Genomic DNA, 25,726 nt, shown 5'->3' with positions numbered 1-25,726 from the left:
TCATTTTCATACAATAAACGTGTATTTTCTATACAAAAATTCCGGTTTCATATTTACATACCTGGTACATAAATATTTATAGAATATGCTACGCATATTCTAATGTTATGTGGGAATTTTATATACAGTGTGTCCCATAAGTTCGACAACGGCAAGAAAACTCGGCGGGGGAACATTTTAGAGAAAAATGTTTCCAATAAAACTTGTAAGGCTTAAAGAGTCGCATTTAATGACAGTAGTTATTTGACCTAAGATGACGTCGCCAAGGTCAGGACAAGGTCAACTTTGCTTTTTTAAATAGAAATACATATTTTTTATTACGGGATTTTATTCTACGTAAAAAAGCAAACAACTTTTGCTTGAAAAAATTTTTTATACGACCTCTATTTTCTAAGATATTTACGTAAATATCTACAAAATTATTGGTTTCAATAATTTTTTACTTGAATTCTATTAACTTTACCGAAAAATATTAAGAGATAAAAATTGCTTATTTTGTTTTCAAAGAGCTCTGAGAATTTTTTCAGAATTTTGTGTTAACTTTTTAGTACTTCAAGAAAATGCAAGAAAATGCAGTACTAAAAAATTAATATAAAATTCTGAAAAAATTCTCAGAGCTCTATGAGAACAAAATAAATAATTTTTATCTCTTGATATTTTTCGGTAAAGTTGATAGAATTCAAGTAAAAAATTATTGAAACCAATAATTTTGTAGATATTTACGTAAATATCTTAGAAAATAGAGTATAAAAAATTTTTTCAAACGAAAGTTGTTTGCTTTTTCACGTAGAATAAAATGCCGTAATAAAAAATATGTATTTCTATCTAAAAAAGCAAAGTTGACCTTGTCCTGACCTTGGCGACGTCATCTTAGGTCAAATAACTACTGTCATTAAATGCGACTTTTTAAGCCTTACAACTTTTATTGGAAACATTTTTCTCTAAAATGCTCCCCCGCCGAGTTTTCTTGCCGTTGCCAAACTTATGGGACACACTGTATATATAATTATATATATATTTATATTAATTTAAATATATTTTCTAAATGATATTTTGTATCAATATGTATCAATATATTTGTATCAGTATATTTTGTATCAATTTGTAAATTTCAATATACCCTATTGTGACCCGGATACGGAAGTGTTTCTTGTATGTTTTTATATGATTTTATTCATGTAAGGAAGCACGTGAATTATTTACATTTTGCCTAACTGGTACCTGGTATTATCCCTTTTGCGGAAAATAGAAATTCAAATATTTAATAATATTTCTAAATGTTTTATTTTACATGTAAAGCATTTCTTTTTTATAGAAGTATCAATTTTTGTATAATTTTATTCGTGTGGGCGTATGAACTTTTTTACTTTTTTTAATAAAAAAAGTAGATTTGTATGGATATCACATCTTTTTTTTACAAATATTCGCGTATCATATTCACTTTATCATATTCACACTTATCTATTTGTCTTTACTGTATTCGCTTTTACTTTATTTCCGTTTACTCTAATCATCTTTATTATATTAATGTTTACCATATTTATTTTTACCGTATTTGCGTTTATAGTATTATCGTTTATTGCATTCTCTTTTATAGTACTCATATTTTATAGTACTCGTTTTTATAGTACTCGCGTTTATCGTATTCGCCTTTATCGTATTAACATTTATCATATTCACTTTACCATATTTGTGTTTATCGTATTTGTGACTTCTGGCTTTGCACTGGAATATTTTTTCTCATCAAATCTCTACCCTTATAGAAATATCATACTAAGAATCATTGATAATTACTTATTATCCAGTATTTTTAATACTGAAAATAAGTAATTATCAATGATTCTTAGTATGATATTTCTATAAGGGTAGGGCTTCTTCATTCGAAACTAAAACGGCCCGAGCACAAACTTTTGCATAATGCATAACAAGAGAATCAATCAATTAGAGTCTTTAATTTCCATCCTGGAAATGTATTAATATTATCTCGTCAAAGAGTGCCTAATACATAAGCACACGACAGCACACACATCATTACTATAGCTCATCCATATTGCTCGTGATCATTCAGTAATCTTTTTTAATTAATATCTCGAGATCTACCACAAATATTGTAAAAAATGATATGAAACTTTTATGTTCACCTCAATCTATTCTACGTTCCCATGAACGTTGCTGAGGCGAGTCTAGAACACCCTGTATACACACACACACACATTACGGTTTCACAATTTGTTTCTATATTTCCATTTTGATTTAGTCTAATCCTAATTTAGACGAGAGCCATATTCGTATAAAATAAGAATCTTATTTTTTTTGGTTTCAGATTACTACAAGAGACGACGGCTATATTATGCAGGACACAGGAGTGTTACGTTGCATCCTCTAACTCACAAGGAACATTCGCGAAGTATGTGTCTCTGATTTCGATGAAACTTGGCATATTTATAGAATGGCCAAAAATAAGAGACCCATATATTTTTTATCGGCAATGACTCAAGTTTAAAGGATGAAACTACTCTTCAAAGTTTCATGCCCTTTTTGCTCAATCTATAACTATTGGAGATAGAAAGAAACTTTTTAGTCCATTTTATTTTTTATAAAAAACTTTTATCTTAAATAACTTTTGTCTAAAAAGTTTTTTTTCCGAAATCGGAGACACATATTTCGCGAATGTTCCTTGTCAGTCAATATGAGAACTTTAAGAATAAAAAAAATTATGTAATTTTCTAAAAACATAATAAAAATATACTAGAAAGTTAAAAAATGTATGTCTTATAATTTCTTTATAAAAATTTCTTTAATTCGTGTCTACAAACTACTCAAAATCTTTGAAGCCATAAAGCGCATTGATCGCTTTTGTTTGGTTTCCATGTCAACTGTCACGCTCTGCGAGAAATTTCTTACATATTACATTGTGAGTATTCCTTGCAATGAATTGCAAGGAAATAAGTAGAATATCTTACTTTACTTAAATCAAGTCCTTTTATATTCTATTTACAAGTTTTTCGCTATAAAATGGTGCGAACAATGGTGATGGATATTCGTGCAGAAATGCGTTCAACATATCTTTTTAGACCAGGACAGACACTTGAAAATGCAAAAGTAAGTCATTTTTATAGTGACTTTATTATGTTTAACTTATTATACTTAACTTATATAAATTATTAAAGAAACAAATCGCAGAATTGGAGAATGGGATTAAAGAGGAAAATTAAAAAGTACTGGCCATTATCGTATCATATATAATATCTTTCAATACAACTTTTTTCAAATATTTGAGGAAAATAACATAATTAGTTATAAGGTTAATTAGTACTAAAACAGACATAATCTCAAAATTATTTAATCATTCTATTTTATCAGTTATCGGTTTGATATTTGGGATTCTAGACTACTTATAAAAATGAATTTTATATGTACCAATTATTCTATTGAAAATTTCAATGTACTTTTGTAGGCATCTGAAAAAACTTTGGTATTGATAGTGCCAAGCAGTGCTTTTCAACGTTTAATAAACTGTACAACAGAAAAATATAGAATAATGGAGCAACGAGAAAAAAAATCTGCAATGCTAGTAGCATTGAAAAAAGCCACTTGTGAGAAAAGTAAAAGCTGGGACAATAAGTTAAAAGTACATTTATTTATTTTTTATGTAATAAATTCTGTAATTTGATCAAATAGAACAAGATTATGTAAGGATATCTTATTGTGGATTCCAAAGTAACACTATACATCTCAGAATCATCTTGAATGTATTCAAAATACATGAAGAATGTCTTAGGACATTCAACATATTTAGAATAAGTCAGTCAGCCAGGACCCTACGTTATCTATGTCTTAGTTCAAAGATCCAAAAATATACACATTTAAAATAATGAGAATAAAATATACCTAATCTTTACATAATTCAAATAATTAAAATATTTAATTAGTTCGCAAAATTTATTTCTGCCAATCGATAATATTACTGAAGTAGAATAATTTGATAACAGAGTAATGCAATGCAGAAACAAGAATTATTGTCAGAAAAAGCAAAGGCTGAAGAAGAGCGAAAAATCTTTGTCAAAGTAATGACTGAGAAGAAAGCAACAGAATGCGCAAAGGTGGTGAAGCAGGCAAGAATATTATTACTGCAAAAGAAGCCCTTATGCCGACGAATTAATAGTGCTTTCCTCACCTCCGAGGTATTTTCTTATAAAAAGAATGTTTATAATCTTGTTCGACATATTTTCCAGCAGTATAAAATTAAATTCAAAATGTTTTACTTCATTTCGGAATCGCATCAGTGTTTCAGAGAACTGGAGGCCCAAGTGAAGTTCCAGAAGATTATTAAAAATATAGATAAAGAACAAGATGTAGCATATGCTGATTTTATTAAGACGAATGTTATAAGATACAAGAAGCAAAAAAAGCAAGAAGCTGAAGAGCAAGCGAGACAGATAAGAAATTATAGAATGGATTTGAGGAGACAGTAAGTACTAATTTTTATAAGAATATTAATACAACTATTCTATATATAAAAGCTTAATACGTCTATAGAGGGAATATTGATATACCAATATAGATATTAGTGTGAACCCGCGATCCGATTTTAACAAAAAAGAAATAAAAAGAAATAATGATAACGATCATTTATACTTTATTTTATTTATACTTTATTTGTTTTTGTTTGTACTGTCCTTCGTTTTGTTTTTATACTTTAAGAGTTAATAAAATATAAAAAAGTTAAAAAATAACCAGCACTCGATTAAAAGATATTCTAATTTGAATAATGCCACTCGAAAGATTATCGTCCGTACCTATTGGAATTATTAGGTAGTAAACTTAATTCCTGCCGCTCGCTAGTAGAAGGTGCCGCACAGTGTGCCAAAAAGCATATTTGGTGGACAAAATTCTGCCTACGTCAAATTTGCGTCGATTTTGATGAAACTCTTTTTAAAATACTCGTGAATAGTTCTACTATAATGTCTCACTGCCAAAAATTTGAAAAAAGTAAACATAACCCCAAACTCCATTACCTGTTACCCCTAATTACCTCTAACTTCATCACACCATGGGCTGAAACTCTATCTTCAAATCTTATAGTCCCATAACTTCTAAACCTGATTATCCACGAGTTAAAAGCTCCATAATCCCATAACGAGGTTAACAGTTTATGGGATTTAGAGTTATGGGGATTTTAACTCGTGAGTAATCAAATTTAGGAGTTATGAGACTATAAGATTTGGAGTGATGGAGTTTCGGACCATGGTGTTATGAGGTTTGAACTAATTAGGGATAACAGGTAATAAAGTTTGGGGTTATTTTGTAGGGTTATATTTACTTTTTTCAAATTTTTGGCAGTGAGACATTATAATAGAACTATTCACGAGCATTTTAAAAAAAGTTTTATCAAAATCGGTGCAGATTTGTGATGTAGGTAGAATTGTCCACCAAATATACTTTTTGGCACATTGTGTGCCGGCTCAAACAATGGCGAGTTTCGACGGTTTCGTCGCATGTTTTATATAGTTTAGACATTGCTGAAAGCAATTCAGTTTTCACAAGTTAGACTTCTCGACGCCAAAGAGATTTTCCAATTGATTAAAAATAAACCGCGATAAGCTGTTTTTCCAAAAGGTGCTTCTTCACTACTTCGACCTCAAGAAAACAGCAGCTGAAAAGCACCGCTTATTATCCGAAGTATATGGTGATGAAACTCGATCGGAAAGAATATGTAGAGTTTGGTTTGAACGCTTTCGAAGCGTTGATTTTGACATGAGAGACAAAGAACATTCCGGACAGTTCAAAAAATTTTAAGATATCAAGCAAGAATTGTTCAATGAGGATCTAGCTCAAACGTTTTTAAAGTTATCGAAAGCGTTAAATGTTATTCCAATGGCCGTCTTAGAACGCTTGCATGTTATGGAAAAAATTTATAAGAAAGGGATATGGGTATCACATGAGTTGTCAGAAAATGTCATTTTGAATTGTTTGTCTATCGCAACTTCTTTGCTTGCCAGGCAAAGAAAAAAATTTTTTGTGACGTATCGTGACTGGCGATAAAAAATGGATTTATTTTGATAATCCCAAGCGGAGGATGGATGGACCTCAGTGGACCAATCATCTACTTTAACGCCGAAGAGGAATATTCATGGTCATAAAAACTTGTTTTGCATTTGGGACCAGGAAGATATGTTGTATTACGAGCTCTTACGTCCAAATGAAACCGTTACAGCTAATCAACAGCAATTATGTCGATTGAGTGACGAGTTGATGCGAAAAAATACTATCCGTAGTCAGCAATCGACACAAAGTCATTCTTTTGCATTATATCGCTTGACCGCATGTTGCGAAAAGCGAGAAGCAGATACTTCTACAGCTTGAATAGGAAGTCTTCCCACATCCAGCATAATCTCCAGACATGGCACCGTCGGATTACCATATCTTTCGGTCGATGTAACACGCACTTACGGACACACACTTCTCCAGTTACGAAGAAGTCCAAAAATGAATAGATGAATGGATCGCCTCGAAAAACACCGCGTTCTATTGTCGTGAGATTGTCCTGTTGCCGAAGAAATAGGAAAAAGTAGTAGAAAATAGAAGAAATAATTTTCACTAAGATATTCATTCATCTTTCCTTCGAAACAAATTAATTTTGGAGACGAGAAAACGGCAGGAATTAAGTTTACCACCTAATAGTTTTAAAATCGCTTGTATCTCAAGGGTTCTGGAAGTACAGAATTTTTAAAATATGTCTAAGAAATAACTTTGCTATTTTCTTGAGATATTTGAAAACGGCTAATGTTATTTAAAAGAGTTTTATTAATACCTATTTGTTACTGCTTTTTAAATCGTTTGTATATCGAAGCGTTCGGAAATATAACACATTCAATATACGTCAAAAGGTTAATACCAGGTGTAGAAGTATGAAACCGGAATTTTTTTATACAAATAAGACGTCTGTTGTTCGAAAGTGATAAATAATACTTTATTCAAAATAATTTCCACTGTTTTGAACATATTTTTCCCACCTCTCTGGCAGTATATGAATGCCGTGCCAAAAAAACTTTTCATCTTTTGAAGCGAACCAGTTATCTAGCCATTTTTCCACATTTTCATACGAATCGAAGCGTTGGTTAGCGAGAGCGTGTCCTAGCGATGCGAACAGGTGATAATCGGACGGAGCCAAGTCTGGAGAATAAGCCGCATGCGGTAGTAATTCCCAACTGAACGACTCGATCGTTTCCTTGACCCGTTTTGCTGTATGTGATGGGGCATTATCATGGAGCAAAATGACATTGTGTTGCCTTTTTGCATATTCTGGTCGTTTTTTAGTCAATGTTCGATTTAAATCGATCATTTGTTGTTGGTAGCGATTAGTATTGACGGTTTGACCAGGTTTCAGCAGTTCATAGTTCATAGTTCATAGTTCATAGTTCTTCGTTCCTCACGTCAAAATCACCACTTTTGAATTTTTTAAACCACTCGAAACACTGAGATTTACCAAGAGCATATTCACCGTAAGCTTCGACAAGCATTCGATGTGATTCTGCAGCAGTTTTCTTTAAATGATAACAGAAAATCAATGCTGTCCGCAAATCATAGTTAGTAGGCTCGAAACGTGACATGTTTAAGGTTATACAAAAATATACTAGAGAATGAAAGTTGGGGTTATGTTTGTTGACAATATTCGTCAGCTGTTAGGAGAATATAATAGCGCGGCAGTAGCGGTCTTACGGTCACTAAACTGAACGCTGGCACCATTTATAGGGGAATTCCGGTTTCATACTTCTACACCTGGTACATATTTTTGTTGTTTATACACACACATACACATGCGCATGTGCGCGCACACACACATACACATACACACACACTATTCACACACATGTACATACATACAGAGATATAATCTCTCGTTATCTGACCGAATAACGTATATCTTGTTTAACATTAATTCCCAAGTAGGAATTTATTATTGGCATCAAAGTGGCCCAGTATCGATTTATGTAAATAAATCTGGTATAGTAGCAGATGCCAGTACGGGTTTAATATTATGATACTGGGATGATATAAAAGAGCCAGTATCGGGAAATAGTACTGTCACAGTAACGAAAATTAGTACTACACCAGTATAAAAAAATACTGATTTCTAACACTGGGGAAGTATCTATTCCCAGTACTGAGCCAGTATCGATTCCTAGTAATTTTTATTATTTGTACAATTCTTAATATCGCAACTATATAGTACGGAAAGAAAGATCAGACCATGGTCGGGCTGCTCTCCTTTGTACCTATACATATCTATTTTTAATAGTCATATGAGGAAGAAATCTTCAGGCGATGGCTAGAATCGAACTCGAATCTTCCGTTTGTCAAGCAAGCGTTCCTATCACTGAGCTATCTAGATTTAGCGTTAGTAATCTCTTCCATTTTCCCATAAAGGAAATTCGTATCGTTCGTTTTTTTATACCGATACAACACTGGCCCAATATCCTTTATTGGCAGATTGTATACGATTCTTACTTACGTATTCAGTACTGATTCTACGAACAGAGCCAGTACCAATAATATAGCTTTTTTAATACTGGGCCAGTACCGAAAACGACAAACACTTCTCAGTAACGCCACAGTACATGTACAGTACGATTATCCAGTATTTATCCAGTAATCTTAGTACGGAGCCAGTACCAATAATACAGCTTTTTTATATTAGACCTAATATTGAACCAGTACCAAAACCAGACATCTGCTTTCGGGTATCGACCCAATATCGGGCCATTTTTCCGTGCTGACGAAACGTATACGATTCCTACTTGGGTTTTTATAATATAATCTTTCGTGATTCACCATAGGAAAAATTCCCTGAACAAAAATTTATAATAACAGATTCGAAAAAAATGACTTGAATATCAAAAAGAATATTTGAATATCTCAAAGATAATGTAACTTACTATTATAACTTGTACTTGAAAATGCTATACTACTGAAAGCCTTGAAGTTTCAAAAAAAATAATTTTAAAAAAGGTACAAATGAGTATTAGCAAAGCTCTTCCGAACAATATTTTTAGATATCTCTACAGACAATAAAGATACGTCTTAACCTTTTTACGTACTTTGAAAGTACTGTCCTTTTGAATCCCTCAAGGTATAAACGACTTGAAAAGCAGTACAAACAGTTGCTAATGAAGCTTTTTCGTATGACATAGGCCGTTTTCTAATGTCTTAAGAAACGACGAAGGTACTTCTTAGATATATAATATATATTTTAAAAATTCTATTAACTGAATCCAGTTATCCTTGTATCTGATTATATCTAAGCATAAATGGGAAGAATAATAATCAGATCTGAATTATATATAACATTATATCTAATTATATCTGAAAGATTTGATCAAATCTTGACAAAATCCATATCTGGTTTTTATCTGAACTTTTTTTCCCGGGTATTCATTCTAACCGATTGAAACATTCGCTTATATAATGTTAGAATCTACTTTAACCACTTTGCTGGCAGAGAAAACCAACATCAACTGACCAAAAATGGCAAAAACAAAATGCTGTTTGATTTTTAAAAATCAATATTAAAGCACTTTTCGAGTCGTTGAATACTAATTTGAGATCAAAATTTTAAAATTTAATCACTTCGCTGACATTGACGCACTTTTGTGTCAAATAAAAGATGTACTAAGAATGGCATTGACGCACTAATGTGCACATCATTTTATTTTTTTCCCGTTAGCAAGATTTTCATCAAACTCAGTATCCAAAGATTTTTGGGTTGCTGGTTTCGATTCTGAACACTAAATTTGAAAATTTAAAATGGCGGATTCAATATGGCGGACCAAAATGACTTAATGAAATGTGACTTAATTTTGATGAAATCTGCTATTCGGGAGTTTTTGGGGTTGCTGCTTTTGAATCTTAGCTTAAAACTTCGAAATTCAAGACGGCGGATGCAATATAGCGACCAAAATACGAAAAGTGACTTAATTTGGATGAAACTCAGTATTTGGGGGTTTTTAAGGTCGCTGATTTCGAATTTGAGACTAGTTTTGTCAAATTCAAGGCTCCCATTTTTCTATGTCCTAAATAATTTCAGTTTCATATTATTCAAATTTTGTTATTGTTATAATACAAGGCCACTTTGGCACGAGAGTAACGATATACGGTGGTTCACATCCTTGAATGAAACTAATGTTTGCAATTTTGAGTTGGTAAGTTAGTCAATATATCCCATTAGATGATTTATTGGAAAACTTAGTTCTGTCAAACTTAGTTCTGTCAAACTTAGTTCTGTCTATCTCTAACGAGATAGTTTATTTATGAAATCTATAGAATCAAGGTTATAAAAGTTAGTTTGTGAAATCCATTCAGATTATTTAGTCAATCAGATAAAGAAGGACTTTTAGTCACCACATTAGATCTGTCAATTTAAACTTTCAAATTTTGATCACAAATTTGTAATTCAGCGGTTTGAAAAATACTTTAGTACTGACTTTTATAAAAATCAAACAGCATTTTGATCTTGCCATTTTTGGGTCAGTTTATGCTGATTTCCTCTGCCAATGAAGTGGTTAACAAAAATAATCTCAGATTCAAAATCAGCGACCCTAAAAATCCCCAAGTACCGAGTTTCATCCAAATCAGGTCACTTTTCGCATTTTGATCCGCCATATTGAATCCACAATCTTGAATTTCGAAATTTTGAGCTAAGATTCTAAATCAGTAACCCCAAAAACCCCCGAGTACCGAGTTTCATCCAAATCAAGTCATTTTCCCATTTGGTCCGCCATATTGGGTCCACCATCTTAAATTTGAGAAAACTAACCTTATATTCGAAAGTAGCGATTCCCAAAACTCCTGAATACCAAGTTTCATAAATCAAGTCACTTTTCGCATTTTGGTCCGCCATATTGAATCCGCCATTTTGGATTTTCAAATTTAGAGTTCAGATTTGAAATCAGCAGTCCCAAAAACCCCTGAGTACTGAGTTTGATAAAAATTTTGCTAACGGGAAAAAAATTTAATGATTTGAGCATTAGTACGTCAATACCAATTTTGGTTCATCCTTTATTTGACGCAAATGTGCGTCAATGTCAGTGAAGTGGTTAAAAATGTAGGCCGCATAAGGGAACCGCACGTACCTGATGCCACGGATTTTGATAAATTTTTTTAAATTATTCTACAATACTAATGTACATTCTGTGCAAAAGGATTTTTGTCAACATCTCTTCGTTTTAGAGAAAAAAAATTTACGAACGCTTTATATGCCAAGCGTGTGACGAAGATCTCAAGTGCTTCAGTAGCCGCAGTGGTTAAGGCGCGATGTGTGAACTTTTTGATTCGGGTTTAATCCCCAGGCCATCCAATTTCTTTTCGTTTTATTGTTGCTTTTTTTTCATTCAAATTGTATGACAAAGATATAATAAAGATAAAAGTACGAAAAAGGAATCAGCAACACGGGAATGTCGCGAAGTCAAGTGCAAGCGCGAAGCAACTCGCGGCCGACCGTGTATATTTACGCAACGAGCTTAGTTGAACACAGGCAAGATTTCGCGTTCGACTATAACGGCTGAACGGATGAGGTTCCGGATAGGTTTAATCAATTCCTTGGGTTTACATTACTTCATAAAACTGTCTTTACTTTTTCTCTATGTGCTCTAAAAGCTGAGATATCTTAGCTCAAAGTCAGAAATCAGGAATTTATGTAAGAAACGTCGTCGTCGTCATCGTCTCCATACAGAAAATGTCAGTTGACTATGTTTCTCCGTTAGATGGTGGGACGGCGGGATCGTTATCGTCTCCATACAGAAAGTGTCAGTTGACTATGTTTCTCTAAATGGGGGGACAGCGGGAGTGCCCCGATTAGCACATATCAAGCGATACGGGAGTGTCGTGAAGCCAAATGCTAACGCAAAGCAACTCGCTGCCGACCGTGTTATATTATAATAACTCGCTAAGACTGTCCTTGTTTAATGATGTCAGAAGCAAGAAATCGTATTCCAATTTTATATAACGATATACAAGGAGATTAAAAACATATACACAAAAAGACCCTCATGATCAATTAAGCTCACTTGTAAAAATGTTTGAACGCTTTCCTTCAACACGAACAATCAATAAACAACTATAAAATTAACGTAGCAAAATTTATATTTGTTGTTTGCGTTAAAAGAAATCATCCGGACATTTTTACAAATGTGCTGAATTGATCACGTGTATCATTTTATGTATGTAAGGAACAGAAAATAGAAACGAAGCAAGAAGATAGAAATAGAGAGATACAAGATAGTAAAATGGGAAAATGGTCAGTTTACTATGTTTCTCCGTTAGATGGTGGGACGGCGGGATCGTTATCGTCTCCATACAGAAAGTTGGCTATGTTTCTATGTAGTTGACTATGTTTCTCTAAATGAGGGGACAGCGGGAGTGTCCCGATTAGCACATATCAAGCGATACGGGAGTGTCGCGAAGCCAAATGCTAACGCAAAGCAACTCGCGGCCAACCGTGTTATATTATGATAACTCGCTAAGACTGTCCTTGTTTAATGATGTCAGAAGCAAGAAAAATTATTTCCGACGTTTATACAGTCTGTTTAATTTAATAAATCACGAGTCGGTAAATCACTAATCGTAATACGAGATATATCTCCTTTTTTTCTTTTTATTATCACCGTATTTATTTTTCTTACTATTTTTCTTCTAATTGTTCAATATTTATTGCATTTAGTTCTCTTTCTTTGTTTGCCTCCCTCCCCCTTCCTCTCCTTTACCCTTTCTCCCCACTCTCTCTCTCTCTCTCTCTCACACACAATCTCTTCCTTTCTCTCTTTATAACACTGTTCCTTTCTGTCTAATAATAAAATGTAACGGTAACAACGTACTTTTTTTATGAATAATAAAATGAGATTGTGTGTGTGAGAGAGAGAGAAAGAGAGAGAGAGAGAGAGAGAGAGAGAGAGGGGGGAAAGGGTGAAGGAGAGGAAGGGGGAGAGAGAGGGAGGGAGGCAAACAAAGAAAGAGAACTAAATGCAATAAATATAGATAAAATAAAGAAAAATAGTAGAAGAACAATTAGAACAATTAGAAGAAAAATAAATATGATAAGGTGATAATAAAAAGATGAAAAAGAAAAAAGGAGATATATATTACGATTAGTGATTTACCGACTCGTGATTTATTAAATTAAACAGACTGTATAAACGTCGGAAATAATTTTTTAAAGGCAAACAGTTCTCTTATTTTAATAATTATCAAAATATTATACTGATTTTTGATGTAATATTAAAAAAAGGGATGCCAAGTGCTTTTTGTGTAAGTTATAATTTTTTTCATTATTAAGTAAGTTATTATAATTTTTTCAACATATTGTATTTCTCTAATTATATTATTTTTTATTTAATAATATACCACTAATATATTAATAATATATTTAATTTATAAATATATAGCCAAAACCATATGTTTATAAAAGTAAAAACTGAAATTATTAATCATCCGTACTTGGCGTGAACCTCTTGATATCATTACTTTTGTAGAGAGCATAAAATTGTCTTGTATTTTTCAATACAGTATTTGCGAGAGTACAATTGATCTGAATAAGGTTGTTTTAATAATATTTTTCTAAATATCTTTTAGCTGAGCTTTTGTTGTAATTTATTTATAACGATTTTTTTTGTCAAACATTATTTTGTAAGCGTAAATAACCGTTAGGTAACGCTTAAAACCGAAGTTCTGCAAGATCGTCCGGTTTAAAGCAACGAAATTGAAAATGTGCGAGTCATAGTCGTGAACCAAACATTTTAATCGTTTACAGTGATAAAATAAGATCTTACCTTTATTTATCAATATACGGATGTAAATATCTTTTTTAATATTTGTAAATTCATTGGTCAAGATGAGGCTTATGGATAATAAACCAAAAACAATTTCGAGGGCACAACTGATCTGCACGCAAATTGTCGATGCTATTATCGATATTCTGGGCGACTTTTATTTTGTCGACGATGAAATAGAAGTTTTTTTGGAAAGGGAAGTCGACATTCCCGATTCTATCCCATTTGCATCCGATGAAAGTGAGAAGGAACAATCATCATCTTCTACCACTAATGCTGACGGAGAGTATGTTCCTCAAGAGAAGCAAGCATGTTATGCCCATAATCGCATTACCATGGAAGAAAAAATACGAAGAATAAATTTGGCTCGACAGCATCCACGATGGAGTGTTGCAACACTCAAAAAATACGATGTGCTTTCGTTGCGACATAAGGGATAACTGAAACATTGAGAAAGAAGGAACACAAGCAGACAAATATGATATGATCAATAAATGGACATATGCACGATTTGTTGAAGCGAGAGAGAAAAACGAATCTGTGACAACGAGGACATTGCAGCAGTGGGCGTTAGCTGCATCGATGCAATTCAGTGATTTGGAATCTACAGCATCTTCACGTTGAGTGGAAAAATTTAAAAACAGTTATAGGATTCGTCAACGGAAGGTTACGAAATACATATCTGCAAAAGATCGAACATCACTGGAGAAAACCATAAAATTAGCAGAGATTTTTTAAAAACAAACTGCGAAATTGTTGAAGAAATTCTACTAAAAATTTTTAATTAACACCGACCAAACCGGCTGCGAGTATAGAGCGGTTATAAAGAGAACTCTATCTCACAAAGGCGAAAAAATTGTCCAGCTTGTAGTAACAGATATAAAGTGACACACTCCTATACAGCATAGTATTCAATTATTGCGTCAGGCGAATTATTATCGGCTGTATTTGTTTGTACCCGAGAACCCAGCGGAACATTTGGGCCTCGAGTTTTGCAACATGTTAAGGAATTGGAACGTGAGTATGACAACGTTGTAGTTACATGCTCCAAATCTGGCAAATTAACAACTGCTTTGTTCGAACAATTTCTTGATACGATCATCAAATCCTATGCGGAAAACAAATTTGTGTTAATACTGGGGGGAAGATAAACAAATAACGCTTTGTACGACGAAATATTCAGAGACAAAGATGATGAACCAACGTGCACATTAAAAGTTATTCCACCGAAATGCACACCGTTATGCCAACCGTGTGACGGTATTTTTATCGACAGGTAAAACAATTCATTTCAAATATGCAAAATGCAACGTACCTACTGGAGCAATAACGGGAAATAGCTTCCCGAGAAGACGAGATTAAAATTAATTCTTTGATACACTACCAAATGTCTTCGCCGATTTTCAAAAATATGTTGCAATATGCGTGGTACGCTTCAAAACTGATAGACAAAAAGAAGATTTTTTCAATGTTCGAAAAATTTGTTCACCTGCAGACATAAAAAAAGAAAAATGCGGTTGTCAATAAAAATGACATTTATTAGGTGCGCCCGATGCAAACAACCGCTTTATTTTGTATTTCTACGATAAATATCATCCCAAATATTGTAAAAGTGTAGGTGAAGGAAAATAAACTTGGAAACTTTTCTTATAACATATGTTAATGTTTTGTCATTTATAATCATATTATATTATATATTCCTAATATAATATTATATTAATATATTTCTTTTTCGTACTTTTGTGTTTATTGTATCCTTGTCCTACAATTTGAATGAAAAAAAACAACAGTAAAACAAAAAAATTTGGATGGCCCAGAGATTGAACCCGAGCCAAAAAGTTCATACATCGCATCTTAACCACTGCGGCTACTAAAGCACTTGAGATCTTCGTCACATACTTGGACTATAAGGCGCTCGTAATTTTTTTCTCCGAAACAAAGAGGTGTTGACAAAAATCCTATTGCATAGATACCCTTATAGAAATATCATACTAAGAATCATTGATAATTACTTATTTTCAGTATTAAAAATACTTGAAAATAAGTAATTATCAATGATTCTTAGTATGATATTTCTATAAGGGATGTACATTAGTGTTGTAGAATAACCCCCAAAAAATTCATCAAAATCCATGATATCAGGTACGTGCAATCCCCTTGTGAGATATAATCGGTGACAAAAGTGTTTCAAATACAAAAAATTTGAATATCTGCTTCAAACGTGTAGTAAACCTAGTGGAAACTGATATAAATGATGGCTAACATATCTTTTATTTAAAAAGTTATTGTTCACTTTCTCAATAGTTTATTAGTTCCCAGTAAACACAGATATATAACAGTTACATTGCCGTAATGAAACGGAATGTAACATGCAATATAACATGTATGTAGTAGGTTATATAGATGTTCGTTATAATTTCCTACTCACATATGTTACAGTTATATAACGTGAGCATAACATAAAAGTAACATGTGACTAAAAAGTTATATAAAAGTTATATGTTATTTGTTAGCAAATTAACACATATATTTTTTTGTTGAATTCCAACGATTTATTCATTAGTATGGTTCAGATAAGTGATAATGTATGATTATTTTGTCTAAATAATTAAAAAAAAAACTGACATTTTATATTCCGTATTATTTCAATTATTCGTGAAACTCGCGTGGTTTCGATCCTATGTCAGGCGGGCACCCATTTTTAGATCATGTTGTTCAATGCTTAACTTCAATGATCGTCAGGGAACTGGTGATGCTGATGCGCCGTAATGATATCTCTCTCTTGATAGATAATATTTACAATATATTCTTATATCGTTCAAAAAATGTTATGACATATTTGTTGGTAAATGTTTGACACGACAATCACAATATGATTAATATTGATACAATGTTGTATCAGTAATCAAATTTTAACCTACAACTCGCAAAAGAGAGAATATTCCTTCTTTCTCTCTCACAATACTTTGACAGAGTAAGGTTATGATTAGACTCTTTGTAAGAACTTTAGTTTTACAATATCGTGATAGCGATCCTTGCATATATTAAAATATCACATTTTATATACGAGAAACACCTAAAATATAATTTTACATTTGTGTATAAAAATATTGCACAACTGAAATTTAATGCAAACATTAGATTTCTTATATAACATGTTATATTAAAGTTATGTTGCTGTTATATTGTTGATGTAACTTAACCAATAAATAACATAATAACATAACAGTTTTATAATATAGTTATATCGAAGTTATAAAGGAAATTAAGTAACCTCAATATTAATAATGTATAACAGCAGTTATATTACATGTTACTCCTGTGTTATATCACAGTTATGTTCTGTGTTTGCTGGGTTTCATTTGCTATTTTTCAACTTTCTATAATAAAACTTTTGGCAAGGAAAATGCCCTAATTCAAATTTAAAAGATTAAATTTCGTATTTGATTAACATCAGTAGAGTAAAAGCCAAAAGCGACATACCACCCTTATAGAAATATCATACTAAGAATCATTGATAATTACTTATCAATATTAAAAATACTGGATAATAAGTAATTATCAATGATTCTTAGTATGATATTTCTATAAGGGCACTTTGTTTTTAAAGGTTACGTTTTAATGTAAAGCTCAAAATATAAATGTAAATATACATACATGTAGTTGGAAGTACCCCCTTCCAATAATATTATATTACCCTCTCAGATAATATTATATTTTTACTAAAATTCCCTTATAGAAATATCATACTAAGAGTCATTGATAATTACTTATTTTCAGTATTAAAAATATTGGATAATAAGTAATTATCAATGATTTTTAGTATGATATTTCTATAAGGGTTGTTTCTAGATTTAAAACAAAATATGTTTTTGTAAAATACACGAAAATGGAATTCAAAGAAAATGTGCGTCAAAAGCGACATACCTATTGGAAGTTATATAATATGTTGCATAACATATGATAATATTTGATAACAAACAACTCATTAATGCGTTTAATGGTTGAATAATATTTATTTATTCAAAATATAATGTTACAAAAAGGAAATATAATTAAATAAAAACATATCTTTGGTATTTCCATCTTTTTCCTTTCTCACATATTTTACATATGTTATATCTTTAAACTTAGCAAAATTAAATTTTAAAATAAACAAGGTTAATATGCACTGACTTCAGCAATGACTTTTCTATTTACATATATACTAGAGACCACCTTCCTGAGTGACCTGAATCCACCTTTCTGAACGTACCTTTGTAGCTGTCGCTTATTTTTTGTTAAAAAATTATTAACAAAAGAAATCACATAGAATATAAACTTCTCTGACACCGTGTACATAGAATTGTTTCAGTTTGTAGATAGAAACACATCATATACACGCAGAATGTAATAGAATTACACTCTACTTATAAAATTTGAAATTTAATAGGAACATACACCCATACCGCGAGTCGGCCTGGGCAGGCGGGCGAGCGCCTGAGCGGGCGAGCAGTGTATGTGTGTGTGTGTGTGCGTACATATGCAACTGAACGTAACACATTGTTGCGAGTAACATAACGTAACAGTTTAGGTTAGTTTAAGTTAAGTTAGATTATGTAACTCGCAACAATGTGTTACGTTCAGTTGTATACGCACATTGTACACACACATACATACGCACACACACATACATACGCACACACACACACACACACACACACACACACACATACACACACACACACTGCTCGCCCGCTTGCGCGCTCGCCCGTCCGTCCGGGTGGGCTCGCTGTGTGTGCATATGTTCCTATTATATTTGGATGATTTAACAATGATCCATATAATTTTGCGACACTGCATAAATTAACGTGTGAGAAAAATATCATTCTATTTATAAAATTTCAAATATAATAGAAACACACATCCGGACAGGCTGGCGAGCGCGCGTACAGGCGAGCAGTGTGTGTGTGAGGTGCAACTGAATGTAACATACGACTTCTAAATTTTCAACATGCATTTGTATAAATTTCTCAATATAACACACGATTCTTTGCTTTTTTTAAAGGAAAATACATGAAACATATGAACAAATACTTTATTGATGAATTGGTGTGACAAAAATATTTTTCGCACGCATTCACGCGCGCACGCGTCCGCATGGGTGCGTGTCTCTATGAGAATTAAACGTCTAGAAAGAATCACGCTTACATATTACACTTAATATACTCTGTGTTGATATTAATGTATCTTTTTTTGTGAATAACTTTTTAATAAATAATGAGCGCTAGTTAAAACCTTTTGAATATTACTCAGGGTAGTGGCAGATATCTTCCTAGCCTACAAATTCGATGTTTTTGTATGATGTTTTTATACGATGTCCAAAAATTACATCCATTTTATGCAATTTTTTTGTTAATAACTTTTTAATAAACAACGAGCGACGCCTAAGACTTGTCGTATGTTACTCAGAAGGATGAGTTGTATAATATATGTGAATAGGAAAGTCATTGCTGGAGGGTAAGTTAAAGTACGTATTTACCGGTTACTGCAACGTTAATGGAATGAACCCTTATAGAAATATCATACTAAGAATCATTGATAATTACTTATTATCCAGTATTTTTAATACTGTAATAAAAACTGAAAATAAGTAATTATCAATGATTCTTAGTATGATATTTCTATGAGGGAATACCTTAATAGTACAGAGAGTTCGAAAAGAATTCAGTCGTATGTCATCAATTCTGAATTCATTTTTAGATACAAGAAGAATTCTTTTCACTGAACTGAAGAATTTTTGAAGAATTCTTTTTGCATCTAAAAATGAACTCAGAATTGGTGACATACGACTGAATTCTTTTTGAACTCTTTGTGCTATCTGAGTATTCATTCCATTAACATTATAGAAATTTTGTACGGAACATTATATTAACGAGCAATTAATAACAAAATAATTTATATGATAAATTTTCAACTAGTCAGTTTATGTTGATTTTAAGTAAAATTTAGCTCTTCTATTTTTTCTCTAACTATTTTTACACTTAAAATTTATCATCAAAACAATACAAGGTGTCCTAGGGATGTCCTGAGGACGTAGAAACATGCCCAGTACATTTTCAGGACATGCTCTATATGTCCTTTGGATATCTGTGCTATTAGAATCAGTATTAGTCGGACGCGAACTCGAGAACTTTAGATACCTCTAGATTTCTACTATATCATCTTAGCGTTGCTGCGCTACTTCTTCAACTGATATTAAAGCCGGTATTCGTAGTTAGATCTTATATTTAAGACAGTCTTAAGATCACATTCAGAAACTCGATAGCCAATGAAATGATCCGTACAGCACTTAAAGATGAACTTAAGACGATCTTAAATATAAGAAACGACTATGAATACCAGCCTAAGTGTTTTGTATTATCCCTATATGCAATCGAAGCAGTAATTATGATTTTCTTATAATATTATTTAGTACAACAACAAAAATAAACTATTTAGTCTAAATATTTCATATAATAAAAGAAAATTTAGAGATATATGCATAAAATATTTACGTAATTTTGTTAATCCAATAATGTAATTTTGATAATCGCTTTTTTCTCAGTGCATGAATATTTATCAGAAAAAATTCCTGCAACTTGTACGTAACACTAATCAAGCGCCGCGGTCGCGGCACGACGCCGAGTACGTATCGAACAAAACAACGCAACCGTGGCTGTAAGCTTATCTGGACGTAAGCTTATCTGGAATTTCTGGGTCGATTGGTCTTCCGAGTCAAATATCTCAAGCACGAAAACTATAATCAAAAATCTAATGAAAGTTTCCTTATATAATATTTAGCGCGCGCGTAATTAGCACCAAGTTTGATTAAAATTGGTGCAGGCAATAGGAGATTCGAAATCTCGCCCGCTAAAAAGCCTTTTTATTTTCGCACAAATTCTCATTTTTTTCAGACACACGTACACACGCACACAAGCGAATTAGTTTGTCCATCAAGCCGCATTTGCATCGCCAAGCGATTTAGCTCCAGATCACAAGTATACGCACGCACACAAGCGACGCGTGTTTGTCCGTCAGATTGCGTTTGTAATATATATAGGCTGCAATAAGAATGTTCACGAATTTACGCTAGATTAGAGGAAAAGATTTATGATCGACTATTAGATTATTAGATTATTAGATCGACTATTAGATGTACATATCAAGCTATAATTACAATTTCAAGTATATTTTCTTATAGTTTTATATCAATCTGCGCTTGTGATGTCCGCGATCCGCATTGCAAACATGTAAACTGAATTTAAAATTAATTGGCGAGAAAGAAAAGATTTTCGTAGGTAAAATATTATAAAGATTTCCATATTGACTACACCAATTAGAATGGACGCATATTACGTGTGCAATAAATATTAAATCGAGCATGTATCTTTTCGTTTAGCGTAAACTCGTAAATAAAATAAAATAATTTGATTGATAAATTTAAAAAGTTCAATGACAATTACGACTACATTTCAATATTTGCTACGAATACTGAAGATCTATAGTTTGTGTCATGTACACGTATAGAGTTTCAGTACTGGTAATGAATATTGGAACGCAACCTGCGAGTTCACATTATTACTAAGTTTTCTCCACAATAAGTACATACTATTTTCACTATTTTTCACTATTTTTCCAAGTTGTAAAATTGTATTGTATTAATTTTTGTGAAGTATATGATTTTCCAAATTTTCTGGCAATTGAAGTAATAGAATATGATTTGATTGAATATCTATATTTGTAGCACATTTTACTATAAAATTTTTTTCGTGTAGTTATGTATCTTTTCCTCTAATATAATCTCGCAAGCTGCATTTCAATATTCACTGCCAATACTGAAACTCTATACGTATACGTGACATAAATTAGAGATAGATCTTCAGTACTGGCAGTGAATATCGGAACGCAATCGTAATCATTTCATTGATCATCAATTTCATAGATAAATTTAATAAAGTTCAATAATGATTACGACTGTGTTCCGATAGTTACTATCAGTATTGAAGATCTATAGTTTATGTCACGTACACGTATAGAGTTTCAGTACTGGTAGTAAATATTGGAACGTAGCCTGTGAGTTTACATTAGAGGAAAAGATACATCACTATATAGAGGAAATTTTAACATGCACTACAAAATTTTCTATGCACGCTGAAAAAAGTGTAAATTCAATTACATCAGTGTGATTGGAATAGAACATGGTTATACTGCTAAATACAAACAACTTTCTGATATTGTCTTACTGTAACGTAAAACTGTACGTGATAAACTTAAAAACATTACTTTAATAATTATTAATGAAATTTCAATGGTTTCTAACATTACTTTAATGTACATATATCTTTGATTGGCAGAAATATTTAATACTAGAGATTATGATAATGGATGGTTTGGTAAGAAACATATACTTCTTTTTGGAGATTTATTACAACTTCCTCCTGTGCATGAGGAACCATCCTTTATTGAATTGTAGGCAGCAAAAATTGAGAAATATATTGGTGCAATGGGCTCTGCAGATTTATGGTCTTTATTCAGTTATGATGAACTTCAAATTAAGATAAATCGATCATGTATCTTTTCGCCTAGCGTAAATTTGTAAATCAATAAAGTTCAATGATTACGATTGCGTTCCGATATTCACTGCCAGTACTGAAGATCTATCTCTAGTTTATGTCACGTATACGTATAGAGTTTCAGTATTGGCAGTGAATATTGAAATGCAGCTTGCGAGATTATATTAGAGGAAAAGATACATAACTACACGAAAAAAATTTTATAGTAAAATGTGCTACAAATATAGATATTCAATCAAATCATATTCTATTACTTCAATTGCCAGAAAATTTGGAAAATCATATATTTCACAAAAATTAATACAATACAATTTTACAACTTGGAAAAATAGTGAAAAAGTATGTACTTATTGTGGAGAAAACTTAGTAATAATGTGAACTCGCAGGTTGCGACAACAAGGTGATAACATGTATCGAGATATATTATCAAGAATTAGAATAGGAATAGTGACAAAATCAGATACAGCTGTTTTAGAAACAAGAAAAATAAATTAAAAGAAATAAAAAATTCTTTTTGAGTATAATCAATATTAAATGTAAAGGACATTAAGTCTAACAGGTCTAATAGTGCTATTAAAACTATTAAAAAAAAAATAATGACCCAATCTCACAATGAGAAGAAATTTATTAATCATCAAACAATCAAACGCGTTTCGATCTAACTTCACGACCATCTTCAGTGATTACAAATAAAAAACGAATTATATTACAAATAAAAAACGAATTAAATGTCACAAACGTAAGGTCGCAATAATCGGTATAACAAAGGTTGTTGTTACAAAAGTTGTCTCTACAAAATTTTCTTACGGGAATCGGAAACACCAACGCAAATAAATACAAATAGTCATTAAGACAAAGAAACCTCTCCCTAGAAGACCGAAAGTATTAATCAGTAAATAACTTGTAAGATTGGTCACTCTATCGCACATACTAAGGTGCTGTGGTGTAATTATCATAATAATAGATAGAGTTCCAGGGAGATGTTAAGCTAATAAACGTGTACCTCCAAATGCATTTGGAGGTACATGTTTATTAGCTTAACATCTCCCTGGAACTCTGCTATTTATTATTTTATTTATTATTTATTATTTTATTTACGTGCGATGGAGTGACCAATCTTACAACAAGTTATTTACTGACTAATATCTTCAGTCTTCCAGGGAGAGGTTTCTTTGTCTTAATGACTATTTGTATTTATTTGCGTTGGTGTTTCCGATTCGCGTAAGCAAATTTTGTAGCGACAACTTTTGTAACAACAACCTTTGTTATACCGATTATTGCGACCTTACGTTTGTGACATTTAAATATAATTCGTTTTTTATTTGTAATCACTGAAGATGGTCTGTGAAGTTAGACCGAAACGCGTTTGATTGTTTGATGATTAATAAATTTCTTCTCATTGTGAGATTGGGTCACTATTTTTTTTTAATAGTTTTAATAGCACTATTAGACCTGTGTTTTAACTCTTATTGTCCTTTACATTTAATATAGAGAAATAAATCTTACAGAAACTACTTGTGATGGTCGATTACAGTTATATAATTGTGATTACAGTTATATAATTAAACAGTTATATAGTAGTATAATTATGTATAATTATGTATGTTATCTAGAAACATTACCAGTGGATGTTTACTTCTAACTTGTGCATTATGTGATACTTTAAATAATACTAAATTAAATCGTATTTCTACAAATGAAATAGAATTTATAGCTCAAGATGTGACAGATTGTGCAACATACTTAAAAAAAAAAGTATCAAAGATATTAAATAAAGATGATGAAGATAGTTCTCGAACGGCTGGATTAGCGAGAATTATAAAGATAAAAATAGAAACTCGTATAATGATTAGAAGAAATATTGATGTTACTTTAGGTCTTATGAATGGTACAACTGGTACATTAACATCAATTATACGAAGTTCTAATGACGAAATAGAAAACATAAAAATAATGCTGTCATCAGGAATTAAACATACGATAGAACGTATAAGTGTTAAATTTCAACTAATGGATAGAGCATTTGTTATAAGAAAATTTCCAATATGTCTAAGTTATGGTATAACTATTCATAAAAGTCAAAGATTGAATTTAAAACATGCTGTTGTAGAAGCTGGAAATATATATAAGTTATGATATAATTATTCATAAAAGTCAAAGATTGAGTTTAAAACATGCTGTTGTAGAAGCTGGAAATTCTGTATTTAATTGTGGACAAATATATGTCGCTCTTTCAAGAGTAACAACGCTTAATGGATTACATCTTATAAATTATGACTCTTCGTCTGTAATTATAAATAAATTAGTTATAATAGAATACAATAGATTACGAAAAAAGTATAGACCAGATCTTGCAAATATTAATGTCCCTAAGCAACGCATTCGAATGTCAAGTAAGAATAAGAATGTCAAGTTGACACTACTAATTATCTAATTAATTTATGGAATATACGTGGGTTAGAAAACAACGATAAAGTATCGTGCTATGCTAATGCTTCGATCCAATATGTTTCATTCTTCTATTCTTAAATCAATATTATTTCATCTTGAACATACTAATGTTATAAGAAGATTAATTGACTGTTATGTATCAGATACTTAAGTTCAAAATACATGTTTATTAGTAGATTAGCAGGTGATTAATATCTCTACCCAGACAGCACAAGAACTTCTGAGAACGTTCCAAGGATGTTCTGAGGATATTGGGACGTTCTCAGAACGTACTCAGGACGTTCCCTGGATATCTGTGCTGTTAGGGTAAAATATTAAACAAGATGCTGGTCAATTTATAACAAATCTTATTAGCAATATAAATGATATAAAGAATATAATAGAACATCATATATGTGTAAAAACACGACGCAAAATATGTAATTATACGAATATAGAGATCCAGTCAAATCATATTCTATTACTTTAATTGCCAGAAAAACTAGAAAAATCACATACTTTACAAGAATTAATAGAATATAATTTTACAAGTTGGACAAATAGTAAAAAAGTATGTACTCATTGTGGAGAAAACACAGTAATTGAAAAACAAGGGATAATAACAACAAAAAATATTTTTATTTTAAAATTATGGTTATTTAAAACCGCTAATAACAAAACGTTTAAAATTATAAATTTAAAATTACGTTTAAAATTAAAATAACGTTTAAAATTAAAAATTAAAAGTGTATACGTCAAAAGTACGTATAGGCACAGATATACAGGGTGTCCCGAAGTCCCATGATGACCCTTGGTGAGAACGTAGAACGGATTGAGGTGAGCAAGAAAGTCCTGTGCCGTTTTGCGATATTCGCAATA

At 31.8% G+C, this 25,726-nt stretch overlaps 1 protein-coding gene across 1 annotated transcript in view; it reads left to right on the top strand.

The window, feature by feature from the left end:
* Positions 1-4,001: 4,001 nt before the first annotated feature.
* The window catches only part of LOC116852283 (trichohyalin-like), a 64,061-nt gene continuing 42,336 nt past the window's right edge, over positions 4,002-25,726 (top strand). The window contains exons 1-2 of the mRNA XM_032832478.1: positions 4,002-4,184; positions 4,287-4,471. Coding sequence (XP_032688369.1) covers positions 4,002-4,184; positions 4,287-4,471 — 368 coding nt within the window. The remainder of the gene's footprint in view (positions 4,185-4,286; positions 4,472-25,726) is intronic.

Source organism: Odontomachus brunneus, unplaced genomic scaffold, assembly GCF_010583005.1.
Source record: "Odontomachus brunneus isolate Ranch 3 - 2012 unplaced genomic scaffold, Obru_v1 Obru_scaffold_211, whole genome shotgun sequence".
Lineage (NCBI taxonomy): Eukaryota > Metazoa > Arthropoda > Insecta > Hymenoptera > Formicidae > Odontomachus > Odontomachus brunneus.
The sequence above is the reverse complement of the archived record's forward strand: the minus strand, read 5'-3'. Positions and strand labels throughout refer to the sequence as shown.